The 15,564-nt window shown below is 31.9% G+C and overlaps 1 protein-coding gene across 1 annotated transcript; it reads right to left on the reverse strand.

Moving 5' to 3' along the window:
* Positions 1-250: 250 nt before the first annotated feature.
* LOC145566288 (uncharacterized) lies at positions 251-994 on the reverse strand. Its single transcript, XM_081625751.1, has 2 exons — positions 857-994; positions 251-805 (listed from the first exon to the last, which is right to left on the reverse strand). Exons 1-2 carry the CDS (start codon positions 992-994, stop codon positions 251-253), a joined length of 693 nt encoding a protein of 230 aa, XP_081481877.1.
* Positions 995-15,564: the final 14,570 nt, after the last annotated feature.

Genomic DNA, 15,564 nt, shown 5'->3' on the forward strand with positions numbered 1-15,564 from the left:
TGACATTGGCAGAAAGAGGATTATCTTCAGAAACACTTGAATTATTCTGCTGCATCATCTTCAGAACCTTATTTGTTACGGCTGAAACCATGATAGGATCTGCTGTGTTTGAGGCAGTTGCACCTTTCCCAGCATCACCAACATCATTGTCTTGAGGTGATTTGCCAAGAATACCAGCAGCTTGTGTACTACTCTCATCAGAATACACATTATTAGCAAATCTTGGTGAAAACTTAGGTTTATCCTTGTTCTAAGAATCAAGAAAACCATGTAACTTGAAGCAGCTATCAATAGCATGACCTCTCTTCTTGCAATGCTCACAAATCATATCAGTTTTCGGCCTCTTAAAACCTCTTTTGAAATTCTGATAAGCAGGCTTAGGGTACATCTTAGCAACATGCAAAGCATTAACCTCAGCAGACTCAACAACAGCATTGTTCAGCTTATTTTGCTGTTCAACTTGCTGCAAAGTATAGTTAGCCTTATGAACATGTGGTAAAGGATCAGAACCTAAGAGATTAGTCTTGACTTGATCATAATCTCTGTTCAAACCAGAAAGCAACTGCATCAACTTATTGCGTTGATCATTCTCCAAAATCTTCTTGAGTATACCACAGCTACATAGCTTAAGAACACCACATGTACAATATGGAAATCCTTCAAGAATCTGCAGCTGATCCCAAACAGCCTTCAATTGGCCAAAATACTCAGCAATAGAAGCATTATTCTGCTGGATCGAAGTCAAATTCCTATGCAATTCAAAAATTCTTGGCGCAGTAGTACGACCAAACCTCTCATTCAACTCCTGCCAAAGTTTATGAGACGAATTCACAAACATGAAAGATTATGCCAAAACCTTCTCCATTGAATTTAAGAGCCAGGACATGACCATGTAATCATTCCTGATCCATTTCTGACGATCAGAAGAATCATCAGCGGGCATAGGAAGTGTTCCATCAACAAACTGCAATTTGTTTCGCGTAATCAACGCCATTCTCATAGTTCTACTCTAGTTCAAGAAATTCGAACCAGTCAAAATATGGCTGCCTAATTGCATACTAGGATGATCGCCATTACTGAGATAATAAGGATCGTTGAAATTGATAGCATTCGAAGTTGAATTTGAAGAATCAGCCGCCATTACTACATAAATTAGGAGAAAAAACGAGAGAAAAAACATAGAGACGAAGATAATCGAAGAAGACGAATAAGAATTAAGAAAGAAGAAGAGAAGAAAATCTCATAAAATAACGTCTGGGCTCTGATACCATGGGAAAAAACCTCAAAAACTGAGGAAAAACTTGCGGAAGAAGATAAGGAACAGAGAGAAAATTGGGAGAAAATTAAGGAAAATTTTATTATGAGAAAACTTGTGTAATAATCTTACAATTACTGCTATATAAACAAGTAGCAATACATAACAAACTCTAACAACTTTCTGTTAGAGCCATAACAAACTTGCTAACTGTATAAGCTGATTATACAAAGGGGTATTAGCTCAACAATTAGCTTTTTCATTCGTCAAATCAATTAGTTGTTGCAGAGTTTTTTTTTATAAAAATACTCTATTCAAGATGTGTAAATTGCGTCAAAAAAAAAGTGTAAATTTGTGTATAATATTGTAAGGGTGTATTCAAAGAGAAACAAAATCATACATACAAAGTATTATTGTAACGGTGTATTCAAAGACGTGTAATTAGTCAATAACTTTTTTTAAAATAAATTATGGTAAAAAATTGAGCAATATTCAATATGTAACTTGTAAGATACTGAAGTCTAGATGTTGTTAATAAAACCTTTTTTAAACCAAGACGACTATGTTCTTTTTATTGTATTTTTTTTTTTTAACAAACAATTGGTATAATTTGTTTTAAGTTATTGGTATAATTTGTTAATAATATAAGTTGAAATTTAGATAATGTGAAGAACATTTGCTTATTGGAACTGAATCCACTGTGAATATGATATTTGATATACTGGTATAATTAATAATGATACATTTGTGGTAGTTGAAATTGTATTAAAATAGTATACTTCAAGTTGCTTAATAAAATTGTTTTTGTTCTTCAATATACTTATTTCAAATTAGTGATTTTGATTGAATTATATTTAGATCTTATAACTACGTTACCGATTTTAACAAGTATCACAAGTTTTGTTGTAGTTTGTAATACGTACACATTGAAGTAGCTTTTTCTTGAGGGGCAATATAATCTATTAGCTTATCAACTCTTAACTAATGACATTTCAACTTTTAGCCTTCTCAAGACTTTACGTCTTAACTAGCTTAGTAATGAAAAAAAAAAAACTATTTTACGAACCAATGCAAATGGAACGACCAAGCACAATAGTTTGGGGTTCATCGATCCCATGGGACTTAGGGCGTGTTCGGCGCTAGCTTTTAAGTAGCTTTTAGGTAACTTTTAGTGGTTTGACCAAAGTCAAATCACACTTAACAAAAAAATGTGAGTGTTTGGCAAAGTAGTGGTTAGGGTAGCTTTTGTGGTGGAGGTAGCTTTTATGAAAAGTTAGAAAGATTAGCTTTTAAAATTAGAGTTAACTTTTCAGGTACCTGTTGAAAATTTAATCTATAATTTTAAAAATAAAATAATGATTTTTATATGTAACAGCTAGTCAACCGCTAGTTTACCGAACACTCATATCTAAATTATTTATCTTCACATCTAACAGCTTGTTAACAGCCAACAACTACCTACACAGCTAACAGTTACCTCCACAACTACAGCTATCTTCACAGCTATATTTTGCCGAATACACCCTTAAACTTTTAAATACAACTCATGTTTGCTTTAGTGACGTGTTTTTCTTAACTTTGACCTTTTTGACAAAATAAATTAAATTTAGATAGCATAAATCAGATAAACTTACGAGTATTAAGTTTATAAACATCATATTCTAAATATGTCGAGATAAAATAAGTTCATATAATTAAGTAGCAAATACTCAATAGTCAATACATTGAGATAAACTAGTAGTTAGACTAAACTCGTGAATTAGCTTGATCAAGTGCTAAAGATAACCTAGTTCAATGGATCGTTAATTTTGTGTATCAAACTAAATCAAATAACAATTTTCTTTTCTTCTACAGAACTCCACATGTTTTGGCTAAGCAAGATTAATAGTATATATTTTGACCCTCTTAATGTTTGTCGTCTGATGTTGGGTAAATAAGTTTTCCACTTGGCTGTCTCTAGCCTGGCAATATTATTTGCCATCTAGCTATATATACAATCATTAGAAAATTACTGCCCCAACTTATACTAATCAAAATAAAATAATGATCTTCGTACTAATAATAAAGTATGATAATAATATTAGCAAATAGTTTTCTTACTTAAAAACACAAAAAATCATGTATTTAGGGCATGTTTTCTTCAGTTTAAGTTCAGTTTAGCTCCAATCAATCAGTTCAATTGAACTCAATTCAGTAAATCAGAACAGACCCTTAATACCATATATAAACGGAGTATTTAGCATCCTCAAACTTTATATATGCCGCCCAAGTCACATATTGTAAAATCTTGAAGTTCTCTTCAAGATTTCCAGAAAAATCTGGAAGAATCTGAGGTAAAACAGAGAAAATTCAGAGAGAAGAAAGTAAGAGGGAAAATCTTTTTATTTCTGATATTGTTGTCCACTGATTACAAAGCCCTCTGTATATATAAATAGAGAAAAGGGAAAGCTGAGTTGTACAAAAGTGTAATAAAACACAAGTATCTATAAATATCTTCTACACCCCCCCCCCCTTCAAGATTGAGCTGGGTGAGAAACCAAGCCAATCTTGAGAGAAAGAAACTTGTGCTGATCTGCCCCGAGAGCTTTAGTCATAATATCTGCAAACTGAAGAGCAGATTTGACATGAACACACTTGATTAGACCAGCCTGTACACATTCTCTGATGAAATGAACATCCAATTTCTGATGTTTGGAACGCAAATGCTTGGTCCGTTCATGAAAACATGGATTCTCAGCAATGTGCTGAGCAGACATGTTATCACAATAAAGAGTAATAGGAGTAGGAACCTCTATATCAAGCTCAGCTAATAATCTTTCAACCCATATAATCTCATCAGCTGTGTGGCTCATGGATCTGTATTCTGCCTCAGTTGAGCTTTTAGAAACAATTTTCTGTTTCTTGGTTTTCCAAGAAATGAGAGAATCACCAAGAAAAACACAGTAACCTGTCAAAGATCTCCCACTATCCAAACAGTTACCCCAGTCAGCATCACTGTAAGCCTTGAGCATAGAACTTGGAGTTGCAGGATAAAATAAACCAGTATTCAAAGTACCCTTAAGATACTTCAAAACATGCATAGCAGCATTCATATGTGTATCCTTAGGATCACTTAAGAATTGACTCAATTGCTGCACCACATAAGAAATATCGGGTCTTGTAAGGTTTAAGTACAAAAGCTTGCCAACAATCTTCCTGTAATAAACCTCAGGATCTTCCAAAGACAAACCATCAAACTTACTGAGCTTCAAACCCTTAGGAAAAGGAAAAGAAGCTTCCTTGCAGTCAAGAAGATTCATATCAGTTAACAAATCAAGAATGTATTTCCTCTGATTAAGAGAAATACCAGCATCAGACCTTGAAACTTCAATGCCAAGAAAATACTTAAGAGAACCAAGATCCTTAATAGTAAAAATATCATGCAGCCTGGTCTTCAAAGAGCTTATCTCAGCAGAATCATTACCAGTGATTAAGAGATCATCCACATAAGCCAAGACAACAGTGAAAGACCCTTCAATAATTCTAAAAAACATAGAATAATCCTGCTTTGACTGCACATATCCTTGTTGAATCAGAAATTTACTCAACTCAATATTCCAGCACCTTGAAGCCTGTCTTAGACCATATAATGATCTGTTAAGCTTGAGAACTTTACCAGCAGGAACTGAATATCCTTGAGGTGGCTTCATGTAGAGATCTTCATCAATATAGCTATGAAGAAAGGCATTATTGATATCCAATTGCTGAATATCCCATTGTCTTGCTGCAGCTAGAGCAATCAACAACCTGACAGTTGTAAATTTTGCCACAGGACTGAATGTATGCTTGAAATCTTTGCCTTCAATTTGTTTATCACCCCGAGCAACCAATCTAGCCTTACACCTCTCAATTGTACCATCAGGCCTATATTTTGTCTTATAGACTCATTTTGAACCAATAGCCTGTTTCCCTAGAGGAAGTTCAGTAACCTCCCAGGTGTTGTTATTTTCAAGAGCACTTAATTCAAGCTTCATAGCATCCATCCACTCAGGAAAATTTTTAGCATGATTATAGAAAACTGGTTCAGGAGAAGTTTTAAGCATATTCACCAAACTAGTGAACTGAGTCATAGTGTTAAAAGAAACAGATTGGCTAGATTGTTTTTGTTGTAAAAGTTTAGGAATAACAAAATCCTTAAACTTGGATGGGAAAATATGAGGTCTAGAAGGTCTTTGAGAGTGATCATTCTCAACAAAGGGAACAGAATGATCCATAACAGAAGCATTCTCAATTTATTCTGAACTAAACTGTTCAGAATTCTGATGAACAACATCATCATCATCAGATACAAGAACATGGGAGATAGGAGATTGAGAGTGAGAAACATCATTAGAAAAAGGAATATGTTGAGTATGAAAATTCGAGCCAGAAGCTGAGTCAAGACCAGGAACAGGAATAGAAGTAAAAGTAGGAACAAGAGCAGGATTCATTATGGAAGAATGAGAAGGAGGAGAAACTAGAACATTTGTGTCACCAGAATTCCTAAAAGGAAATTGATCCTCAAAAAATTGAACATCTCTGCTGAGTATAACCTTCTTGTCAACCAAATCAAACAGTTTATATCCCTTTTGAGCATAAGGGTATCCAATCAAAACACACTTTTTAGCCCTAGGAGCAAACTTATCAGATAGTTTTTGAGCAGGATAACACAAACACCCAATCACCTTCAAATGATCATAAGCAGGTAACTTCCCAAATAGTAACTCATAAGGTGTTTTCCAATCAAGCACAGCACTAGGCAAAAGGTTTATGAGATGAGTAGCTGCCAATAAACACTCACCCCAAAATTTGAAAGGCAAATTAGCATGAAACCTCAAAGCCCTTGCTGTCTCAAGCATATGCCTATGCTTCCTTTCTACCCTCCCATTTTGTTGAGGATTCCCTGGAATAGTCTTTTGATGAACTATTCCTTTTCCAGCAAATAATACAGAACAAGATTCTTGTATTATTTCAGTACCATTATCACTTCTAATCTGCTTCACCTTAGTACCAAATTGTGTCTCAACATAAGCAAGAAAAGAAGTAATGATTTGAAAAACTTGAGTCTTATTATGCAACAAATAAGCCCATGTTGTTCTGGTGTTATCATCAAGAATGGTCAAGAAATATGTAGCACCATTCAAAGAGGGTGTTCTGTATTTACCCCACAAGTCAATATGCAACAAATCAAATGGATTTTTAGCATGTGAATTGGATAACTGGAATGGCAATTTATGATTCTTAGCAAAAACACATGCCTCACAATGAAAAGTATCTGTATTATTATCAGAAAACAGAAATTTCAAATGCTTCAATTTGCCTAAAGAAGCATGACCTAATCTAGCATGAACAAGCTCACAGCTAGATACAATATTATTTGTTGTAGAAAAATGATTAACTACAACCTTAGAATTCTCAAAAGTGTATAAACCAGACTGTCTTCTACCAGAAGCCAAAGTTTCTTTAGTTGTAAGGTCCTGAAAAACACAAAAGTCCTTCTCAAAATGAGCTACCAGAGGACTGTGATGCAATAATTTGCTTACAGACAACAAATTATGCTTAAAAGTGGGAATGTATAGGACATCATGCAAAGTAATGTGAGAATTTAGTGCCACATCACCAACATGATTGACAAGAACAAAATTACCATTAGGTAATCCTACTTTGAGAGGAATTTGAATAGGTTTCAAATTAGAAAATAAAGCTAAGCAACATGCCATATGATCAGTAGCTCCAGTATCTATTATCCAATTCATGCTATTATAAGAAAATCCATTAGAAAGATGTGTTGTACCTGCAAAATTGACTGTGCCATATAAAGGATTATCCAGAACAATTGATTCCCCATTGTTCTGAGCTTTCATCATCTTCATCACTTCATTATAGACATTGGAAACCATGACAGGATCCGCACCAACAGCACCACCAGAACCACCTTGCACAGGAGCAGAACCAAGAATACCAGGAGAAGAATCAGCAGTAGCAGCTATTTTACCACCAGATTTGCCTTTCAAAGCTAACCACCAGTCTGGAAAGCCATGAATCTTGAAGCATTGATTAATAGTATGACCTTTCTTCTTGCAATTTTCACAAAACAAGTCATTCTTAGATCTCTTGAAATCTCTCTTCTGAAGAGAAAGCTGATTCTGCACACCAAACCTCTGAGGTGCTCTTGAAGCATTCAAGGCACTCATTTCAGGTGTAACAATAGAATTAAGCTTCTGCTGCTGTTCAATCTGCTGTAAGGTATGATAAACCTTGTTAATAGTAGGAATTGAGTCCGCACTCAACAAATTAGTCTTCACAGCATCATAATTTTTGTTCAATCCTCCAAGCAATTGCATCAGCTTCTGCTTTTGATCATTCTCAAATATCTTCTTCATTATACCACATGAACATGTCTTAATTGCTCCACATGAACAATCTGGAAAACCTTCAAGAATCTGCAATTGATCCCAAATTTTCTTCAAATTGCCAAAATACACAGCAATCGAAGAATCATTCTGTTGAATGTGAGTTAAACTCCTGTGTAACTCAAACAATTGAGGTAAATTCGTATGACCAAAACGTTCCTGCAATTCCTTCCATAATTGAGCTGAAGAATTCACAAACAGAAAACTCTCCGCCAACATCTTATCCATTGAGTTCAGGATCCAACTCATGATCATGTAATCATTCCTCAACCATTTCTGATAATCATCAGAATCAGTTGCAGGTGCAGAAATTGTTCCATCAACAAAACCTAATTTGTTCCTCGCAATCAACGCCATTCTAACAGTTCTACTCCAATTGATGTAATTAGGTCCAGTCAAAATATGCGTACCTAATTGCATGCCAGGATGATCGCCATTAGAGAGGTAGTAAGGATCGTTGAAATTTACTCCAGAATTATGATTAGAAGTCACAGATTGTTCGGAAGCCATAGTAATCGCAATCGATGAAGATTTCAGACTCAAAATCAACAAAAAATCGATTAAAATCGAATTTCGAAAGAAAATCAAGAAAATATCAATCAATTTCGTCGTGAAATCGATCAAAGAAGAGAAGTATCACAAGAATCTAGCAGCGGAAATCAAGAATCGAGCACTATAGCTCTGATACCATGTAAAATCTTGAAGTTCTCTTCAAGATTTCCAGAAGAATCTGAGGTAAAACAGAGAAAATTCAGAGAGAAGAAAGTAAGAGGGGAAATCTTTTTATTTCTGATATTGTTGTCCACTGATTACAAAGCCCTCTGTATATATAAATAGAGAAAAGGGAAAGCTGAGCTGTACAAAAGTGTAATAAAACACAAGTATCTATAAATATCTTCTACACATATAACTATAATAAAAGCGACTTTAATTTATACAAAGATCAATTTTGTAACGGAATCTCTTTTATGTGATTTAAGATAATAATTATAAGGATAAGTCCATAACGAATGTGCATGTTATATATACACATAAATCCACTATATAAAAGAGATATCGTTACTAATAAAAAGGTCCATAAAGGTCCTATTCAGTCACATGACATCATGATCTTAATTTCTTTATCTGCGCAATACAAAAAGTCAACCCTTTTCACTAACCAAATAGACAACTATTGGTTCACATTGTTAATTTAATGTTAAATTAATTTTATGTTAGATATAACAAATTTCAGCTATAACCTCATTTTCCCCCATTTTGACGTGCCGTCCCAACCACTCTTTTGCTTCTTTTCAAACTATATAGTAAATTTTTATCATATCAAAAATATAATAATGTACTTAATTAATTAGATTATTATTTACTTTCTTATTATTAGCACTTTGATGTTATACTTCTATGTTTATATACTCCGATCCTGCCGTATCGCCTGCGTAATATATTGCTGAATATAATTTATAATAATATATTGGTACTATTATTTAAGAGTGAAATTAAAAAATTATCTTCTCTTAATTGAGTTAAAGTTAAATATAATTATATTAAAATAGTGGTAAATAAATACCTTGATATAAAAATGAAGGAATAATTAAGGAATATAAGTATAAATTTCATGCATTGGTACTTGTAATTGTATTAAACGTTGGGTGTGCGTGCTCATATTTGTAATCCCCATATGCATATAACTTAGTGATCGTTTTCAACCCAAAAAAAAAAAAAAAAAAAAAAAATTAAAAAAAAAATTAAAACAACTTGCGTAGGAAGCAATAATTGCATTGATAATCTAATGAATGATTGGCCCCAAATAATAATAAAAAAAAATTCTAAATAAGATCCAAAGAAAAATAGGAAAATATACAAATTTGGAATAGTTCAATGGTATTAACAAAATAAAATTAACATAAAATGATCGAATCTAGCAATGATGATATGATTCTTACAACTATAAAATTAAAAAATAAAAAGGTAAATGTAAAGACTATACGAGTACTAATTAAGATCTTATTGTTTTTAACTTATGTAAAGGAATAGGATCATACATTATTGAATTAAAAGACCCAAAAGAAAATTAATTGGGAAGAAATTGACAAGTACTAACTATAGATGAGAACAAAATTTAGATTCTAAATAAAAGTAATTAACAACATATATCATGTATCAATACAAAAAGAAAGAAAAAAAAAAAAAAAAAACTCTACAAAAGCTAAGTAAAAAGTAAGAACCTTAAAATGAATATATCAATGGTGCAAAGGGTTTGGACCGGTAGGTACGAGCCGTTTCTGCGCGCCAAAAAGCGGGTCGATCTCGGGTTCGGATCGAACGGGGACGTGCTTGCGGTGGTGCCTCTTGAACGGAGTAAAATCAAACAATTGTGTATTAGTATTACTCTCAAGCAGTTTCCTATGATCAACTCTCAAATTATGGGCATAATAATTTTTATTTTTGTTATTGCTAAAACTATTGTTACTATGATCATTATGATATAGTATAAACAATAGAGAAAGTAATAGTAATAAGACTAGTAATGGAAGAGACTTTTTGAATGTCATGGATATGAAAAAATTTAGAGAGAGAAAAAGAAAGCATTGAGCTAGGGAGTATATATTTTTTGTTGTTTTTTATTGTATTCAATGAGGATGATTGATGATACTAAAGTATCGGATTTTTGGGGTTTAAATATATATATATTTTTCGAAATTTTGTGATATTAAAGACCCTTTTTCTAATAGTCGCGATCAAACTAATAAGAGGACGAGGAAAGTTTGAAGCATATAGAGCATATGAGATGATAGTGTGAAAGAGAGGAAGGAAAAATACGAGGGAGGGTTGATGACAAAAAGGGTACAAAGAAGCTGCCTTTACGTTCAAGGAAAAGAAAGGAATGGCAACAAATACTAAGTTAAAAATTAGTAATTAATTAATTATTTTAATTAATAAAATTAAATAAATAAAAAGAGCAGATTGTCAAAGAAAGAATTATATAAAGGGTTGACCACGGAAAAAGATGTGAAAAGGGGGTGGTTTTGGGAAGCACAAGTGCCTGAAGTGATGGAGGGGCCATCTTAAAATAATGGAAATTCATGCAAATTTTTCTCTCTAAGAATTAGTCTTGTTCAACATAATTAGTTCACCACTTATAAAAAAAATATGGGTGTTAGTACAAGAATTTATATAATTTGCATTGGGATATAGTGTATGACGGCAATTCCCATAATATAATTTCTAGTTTTGTGTAATATGGATGGATGGATGTCAAGCTCAAATAGAGTGGTTGATATGTCAAGCTTTGATGATAATTGTGGGGATTTTTAGGCTGATTTTGGGTACTTACCACCCTCCTAGCTTCTCCTTTCCAACAACTATATTACTGAGCAAATATTTCGATTAATTTGTCATTAAAAGTTCTTCCTGTTTAATTAGAGTATTGTGCGTGCACACACATTTGTCATTGCAAGTCTTTGCTCGTTAATATCTCTGATTATTATGTACTCCCTTTGTCCCCAAATAAAAGTCTCATTTATCTTTTACACTACGTATGGGAACATTGTAGCCTAATTATTAGAGACCAAATATATATACCCCCTCTGTTCCTGAAAGTTCGACTCACTTTGCATTTGCACGGTGTCCAATGAACATCTTTGACCACTAATTACTTCGGCTATGTATAAGTAAAATATTAAAAAAGTTGATACTTGAAAAATTTATCATAAGGGGAATCTAATAAGATCAAACTTGTTAATTTATTTTAATTGTATAAATCATAAAATGTTGTCAAAGTTATTTTATTTTGACCACATGAATAGTAAATGAGTTGGACTTTCAGGAACGAAGGTAGTATATATGTTAATTAATTTAAATAAAAAAAATTATAATGAAGCATGCATTAATTAATGTTAATTGTTGGTCTGTTTGACACAGTCAATATGTAGAGCAAGAACTAAGTTACAAACCTAAATAGCTCTTCCCTATTCTTAAACAATCCCACAAGTTAACTCATCAATTCGTGCTTGACTAGTACTCCGTAATGAAAAAAAAAAAAAAAAAAAAAAAAAAAACACATCTACGGTCTATGTTGCATGAGTAGTCTCAACTACAAATCAAGTTGTGTAATATAATTGGATTAGTGCTTATAATTACAAAAAATGTAGTTTTTTTTTTTTTTTTTTTTTTTTTTTTTTTTTTTTTTTTTTTGAAACAATTACAAATGGAGTTAAAATGAAAGGGATTGATTGTGCATGCAGAAGAAATCAATATCACCAAATTAAAGTATGATTTATGGTATTATGAACATAGATTTAATAGCTCACTACACATAATGTCACTACACATTAGGGATTTCTCTCGTGAGGAGGATTTCCGATCCTAATGTTTTTTATTCTTACCTTTAAAAAAAAAATAATACATAATGTCACTAGTCAAAGTAATAAAGAGTAATTAAGATATGTTATGACATATATTTCCAAAAGTTTATATACCATTAGTTTCATATTGTTCTTCTTATTTTGACCAATTTTATCTCACAAAAAGATTTTAATTATGAAGAACAAAATGAAGCTGAGAGAAACATATATTTAAAAGAATAAATTAGAACGAAAGCCATGCAAATGGTGATGACAAAATTTTTTCTTTTTGATACTCTATTACTAATTTTTACTCCTTATAAAGTAAGATTAATTAAGACACGTTTTAACAAAAAGAAAAAGAGAAATTAGCTTCAAAACGAAATATACTCGGTAGTAATTGTACTTGAACAAATCACATATTGACAATTCGAAATGCTACCCAACTTTCCCAAATCTAACATTTTTTTTTAAGGTAAGAAAAAGGATCCTAATGAGATGGCGCACCTCTCACAAGTTTAGTCAGCCCAACTCCGCAGGTCATCGCTTGAGAGTAGAGGGGGGAGGTAAGGGAATCCCCCTACTCCCAAGCATTTTGTAATTAGTGGGGCTCGAACTCATGACCTCAAAATTATAAGGTGAGTTTCCCACCAACTCTACCAAGCTTTGCTTGGTAAAATAAATTCCCAAATCCTAACATGTACAGATAGAATGCTACCAAAAATTATAGGTTGTAGCTACTTTAGCCACAGGAACTTGATTTAAACCTTTATGAATAGCACTAAAATAGAAACCATTGACTTCATTTTGATAGATAAATCTACAAATTGAGTCTTTTGACTCTAGTAAGATCCACAACATACATTATCTTACCACCCATTAGCATGTTTAGACACCCATTAATGAAACTAGAGTGCTTTACCGTTGACTTTTTCCAACGCGTTTGAAATTGTGGTGACATGCATTTATTATCTTTTTAATGATTTCTATTTCAGTATGCATGTTAGTTCCATAGAAATCAAAATACAGATATTATCCTCGTGTTGATAACTAAAAGAGCATATTTGACTTAATATTAGCCATTAAGAATGCAAATAAAAAGTGATTATATAACTTTTGTTTATCTTTAACTTGTACTCCGTATTATACTAGCTATCTTTCGATGAAATAAAAGGTTACCTTTCTTGTTCTATCTACAGTTTCCAAAATGCAAAGAAAAAATTGTTGCTACTTTTGCAGTGATTTTGATCTTGAATTGGATACCACCCGCAAGAATTTAACCAATTAAATTAGTTGGTGAAAAAATATACGTAGTATATTTGATCGACACTGACCTTGCCGGTTGGTAATACTACTTCACCCAAAAGCATATATATTTTTCTTTATAAATTTACATTACCATTATTATTTACAAACCCCTGAAAAATTATATTAACCTTAGTCTAATAATAAAATTGTACCTTTCAACTTTAATTTGAGTTAGAGGTTCAACCCCTATAACCCATGCCACACAAAGGGCACTTTGAGGGTGGAGTCCCTTACACTATCCCCCTCACTCTTAAAATTTCTAGCTTGTTTACTTAGATAATTAAAAATATATTAAAAACATGGAACCCCAAAACATTTTAAAAACATATACTATATAATTAAAAAAATAAAATATTAAAGGAAAAATTGGCCGCAACAACACCAACTATGACAAAGGTGCGTGTAGCAGCACAACCTTTCGAGGGTGCACTCAACATCACAAAATATGCACTTGGGTGCACATAACAACATAAATGACATTGGCAAAATGTAGATTTCTTCTGAAAGTGAAATCTTAAATATTTTTAATGCCTTTTTGTTTAAAAATATTTTTGATTAATTTCGTTCTACTTAATTTTCCATTTTCCATCTCATGTAATCAAGTAACCATTAAATTGAATTATTTCAAAAAGTTTTCGCCATTATTTTCTATCGTTTGTTTCTTCAATTACTTTTTTTTACATCTCATGTGATGATTGACTTAGTTTCCTCTTCCATTATAATTAATTTTTTTCCTTTAAATTATTCTCTATTAACCTCCACAATTTAAGTGTTGTACATCAAAAACAAAAAAAATCAATTTGACATATCCTGAAATCCAATTCTAAAATTAATATTTTTTGAATTAAGTATTTGAAATCATTTTGTGGGGTTTGGTATTAGAATTTAGAAAGTTACCTATGTATCCTGGAATCTTGTAAAATAAAGGTATTCAAATGATTTTTTTTTTAATTTTTTATTTTATTTATCAATTTAGTATTTAACTAAGTGGAAAGGGATAGGAAACTAAGTCAATCATGTGAGATCGATATTAGAAAAAGTAATTGGAGAAGCGATATGTGCACAATTAGTGTCATTTATGCTAATATGTGCACCCAATTACATAGTTTGTGTTGTAAACCGCACTCTTAAAAGGTTGTACTACTACACGCACCTTTATCATAGTTGGTGTTGTTGTGGCCAATTTTTTCTTTAATATTTTATTTTTAAACACTTTTTAAAAACTAACTTGATCCTATCTTTAAAGAACACAAAACACTTTTTAAAAAATTCTCAAAATGAAAAAAATAAAATAATAAAATAATAAAAAAAAAAAAACAAAGAGTTGGGCCACTCTTATTTAAAAACTAACTTGATCCTATTTTTACTCCTACCTCGTCAAATAATGAAATATGGTATAATAGTCATTAAGTGAAATATGGTTAACCGTATAATAGTCATTATTATTATTCTTATTCTTATTATCATCATCATCATCATCATCATCATCATTATTATTGTCGTTGTTGTAATATAAGTTTAAAAGTATGAAATTTGGCTTTATATCATTAGCAATATCATTAGACATGAACTGACCTGAACTTATTAGAGTTGAACTGAACTGAAATTAATCTAATGAGAACAGGCCCTTAATATACCAAATTCCAAACATCCTAAAATAATCCGTCATTAAAATCCAATTGTAGTCCTTTATAATGTATCCACACTACTAGAATCACTATGAAAAAAACTTAAATTCATGAGATTCACTTAATCTCATGCAGTAAATGACTAGTGTATGGCCATCAGCTAGTCCGCTAGTTTCCTCCCACTTGGAGGAAGAGTCTACATGTTATATGGGCCAGTATTATTTCCTTATTAGTGAATTATTTCCTTATTTGCGACTTGGGCCCATATGATGCTGTTCTCTTTAATGAGACCAATATCAAAGGTGTGCTAAAATAAATTTGGGACATGCCCATTATAAAGTATTAAAGTTGGTAACTTGGGACTTGGGAGTATATGTTTAGTTGAAATATTGGGGTTGATATATTGTAATACCCCGTATTTTTTATATGTATTTATTTAAAATAAGTATTTTGTGGGGTATATAAATAATTTGAAATAAATTATTTATGATATTTAATTATTTATTTTAAACAAGTTTGGAAATATTTTATAAAAGGAAAGTTTTATTTAAATTAATTATTTTATTAAGTTGAAATTTATTTTAGGAAAGTTTTATTTTAGT

The sequence above is a fragment of the Chenopodium album genome, chromosome 11, assembly GCF_948465745.1.
Source record: "Chenopodium album chromosome 11, dcCheAlbu1.1, whole genome shotgun sequence".
Classification (NCBI taxonomy): domain Eukaryota; kingdom Viridiplantae; phylum Streptophyta; class Magnoliopsida; order Caryophyllales; family Amaranthaceae; genus Chenopodium; species Chenopodium album.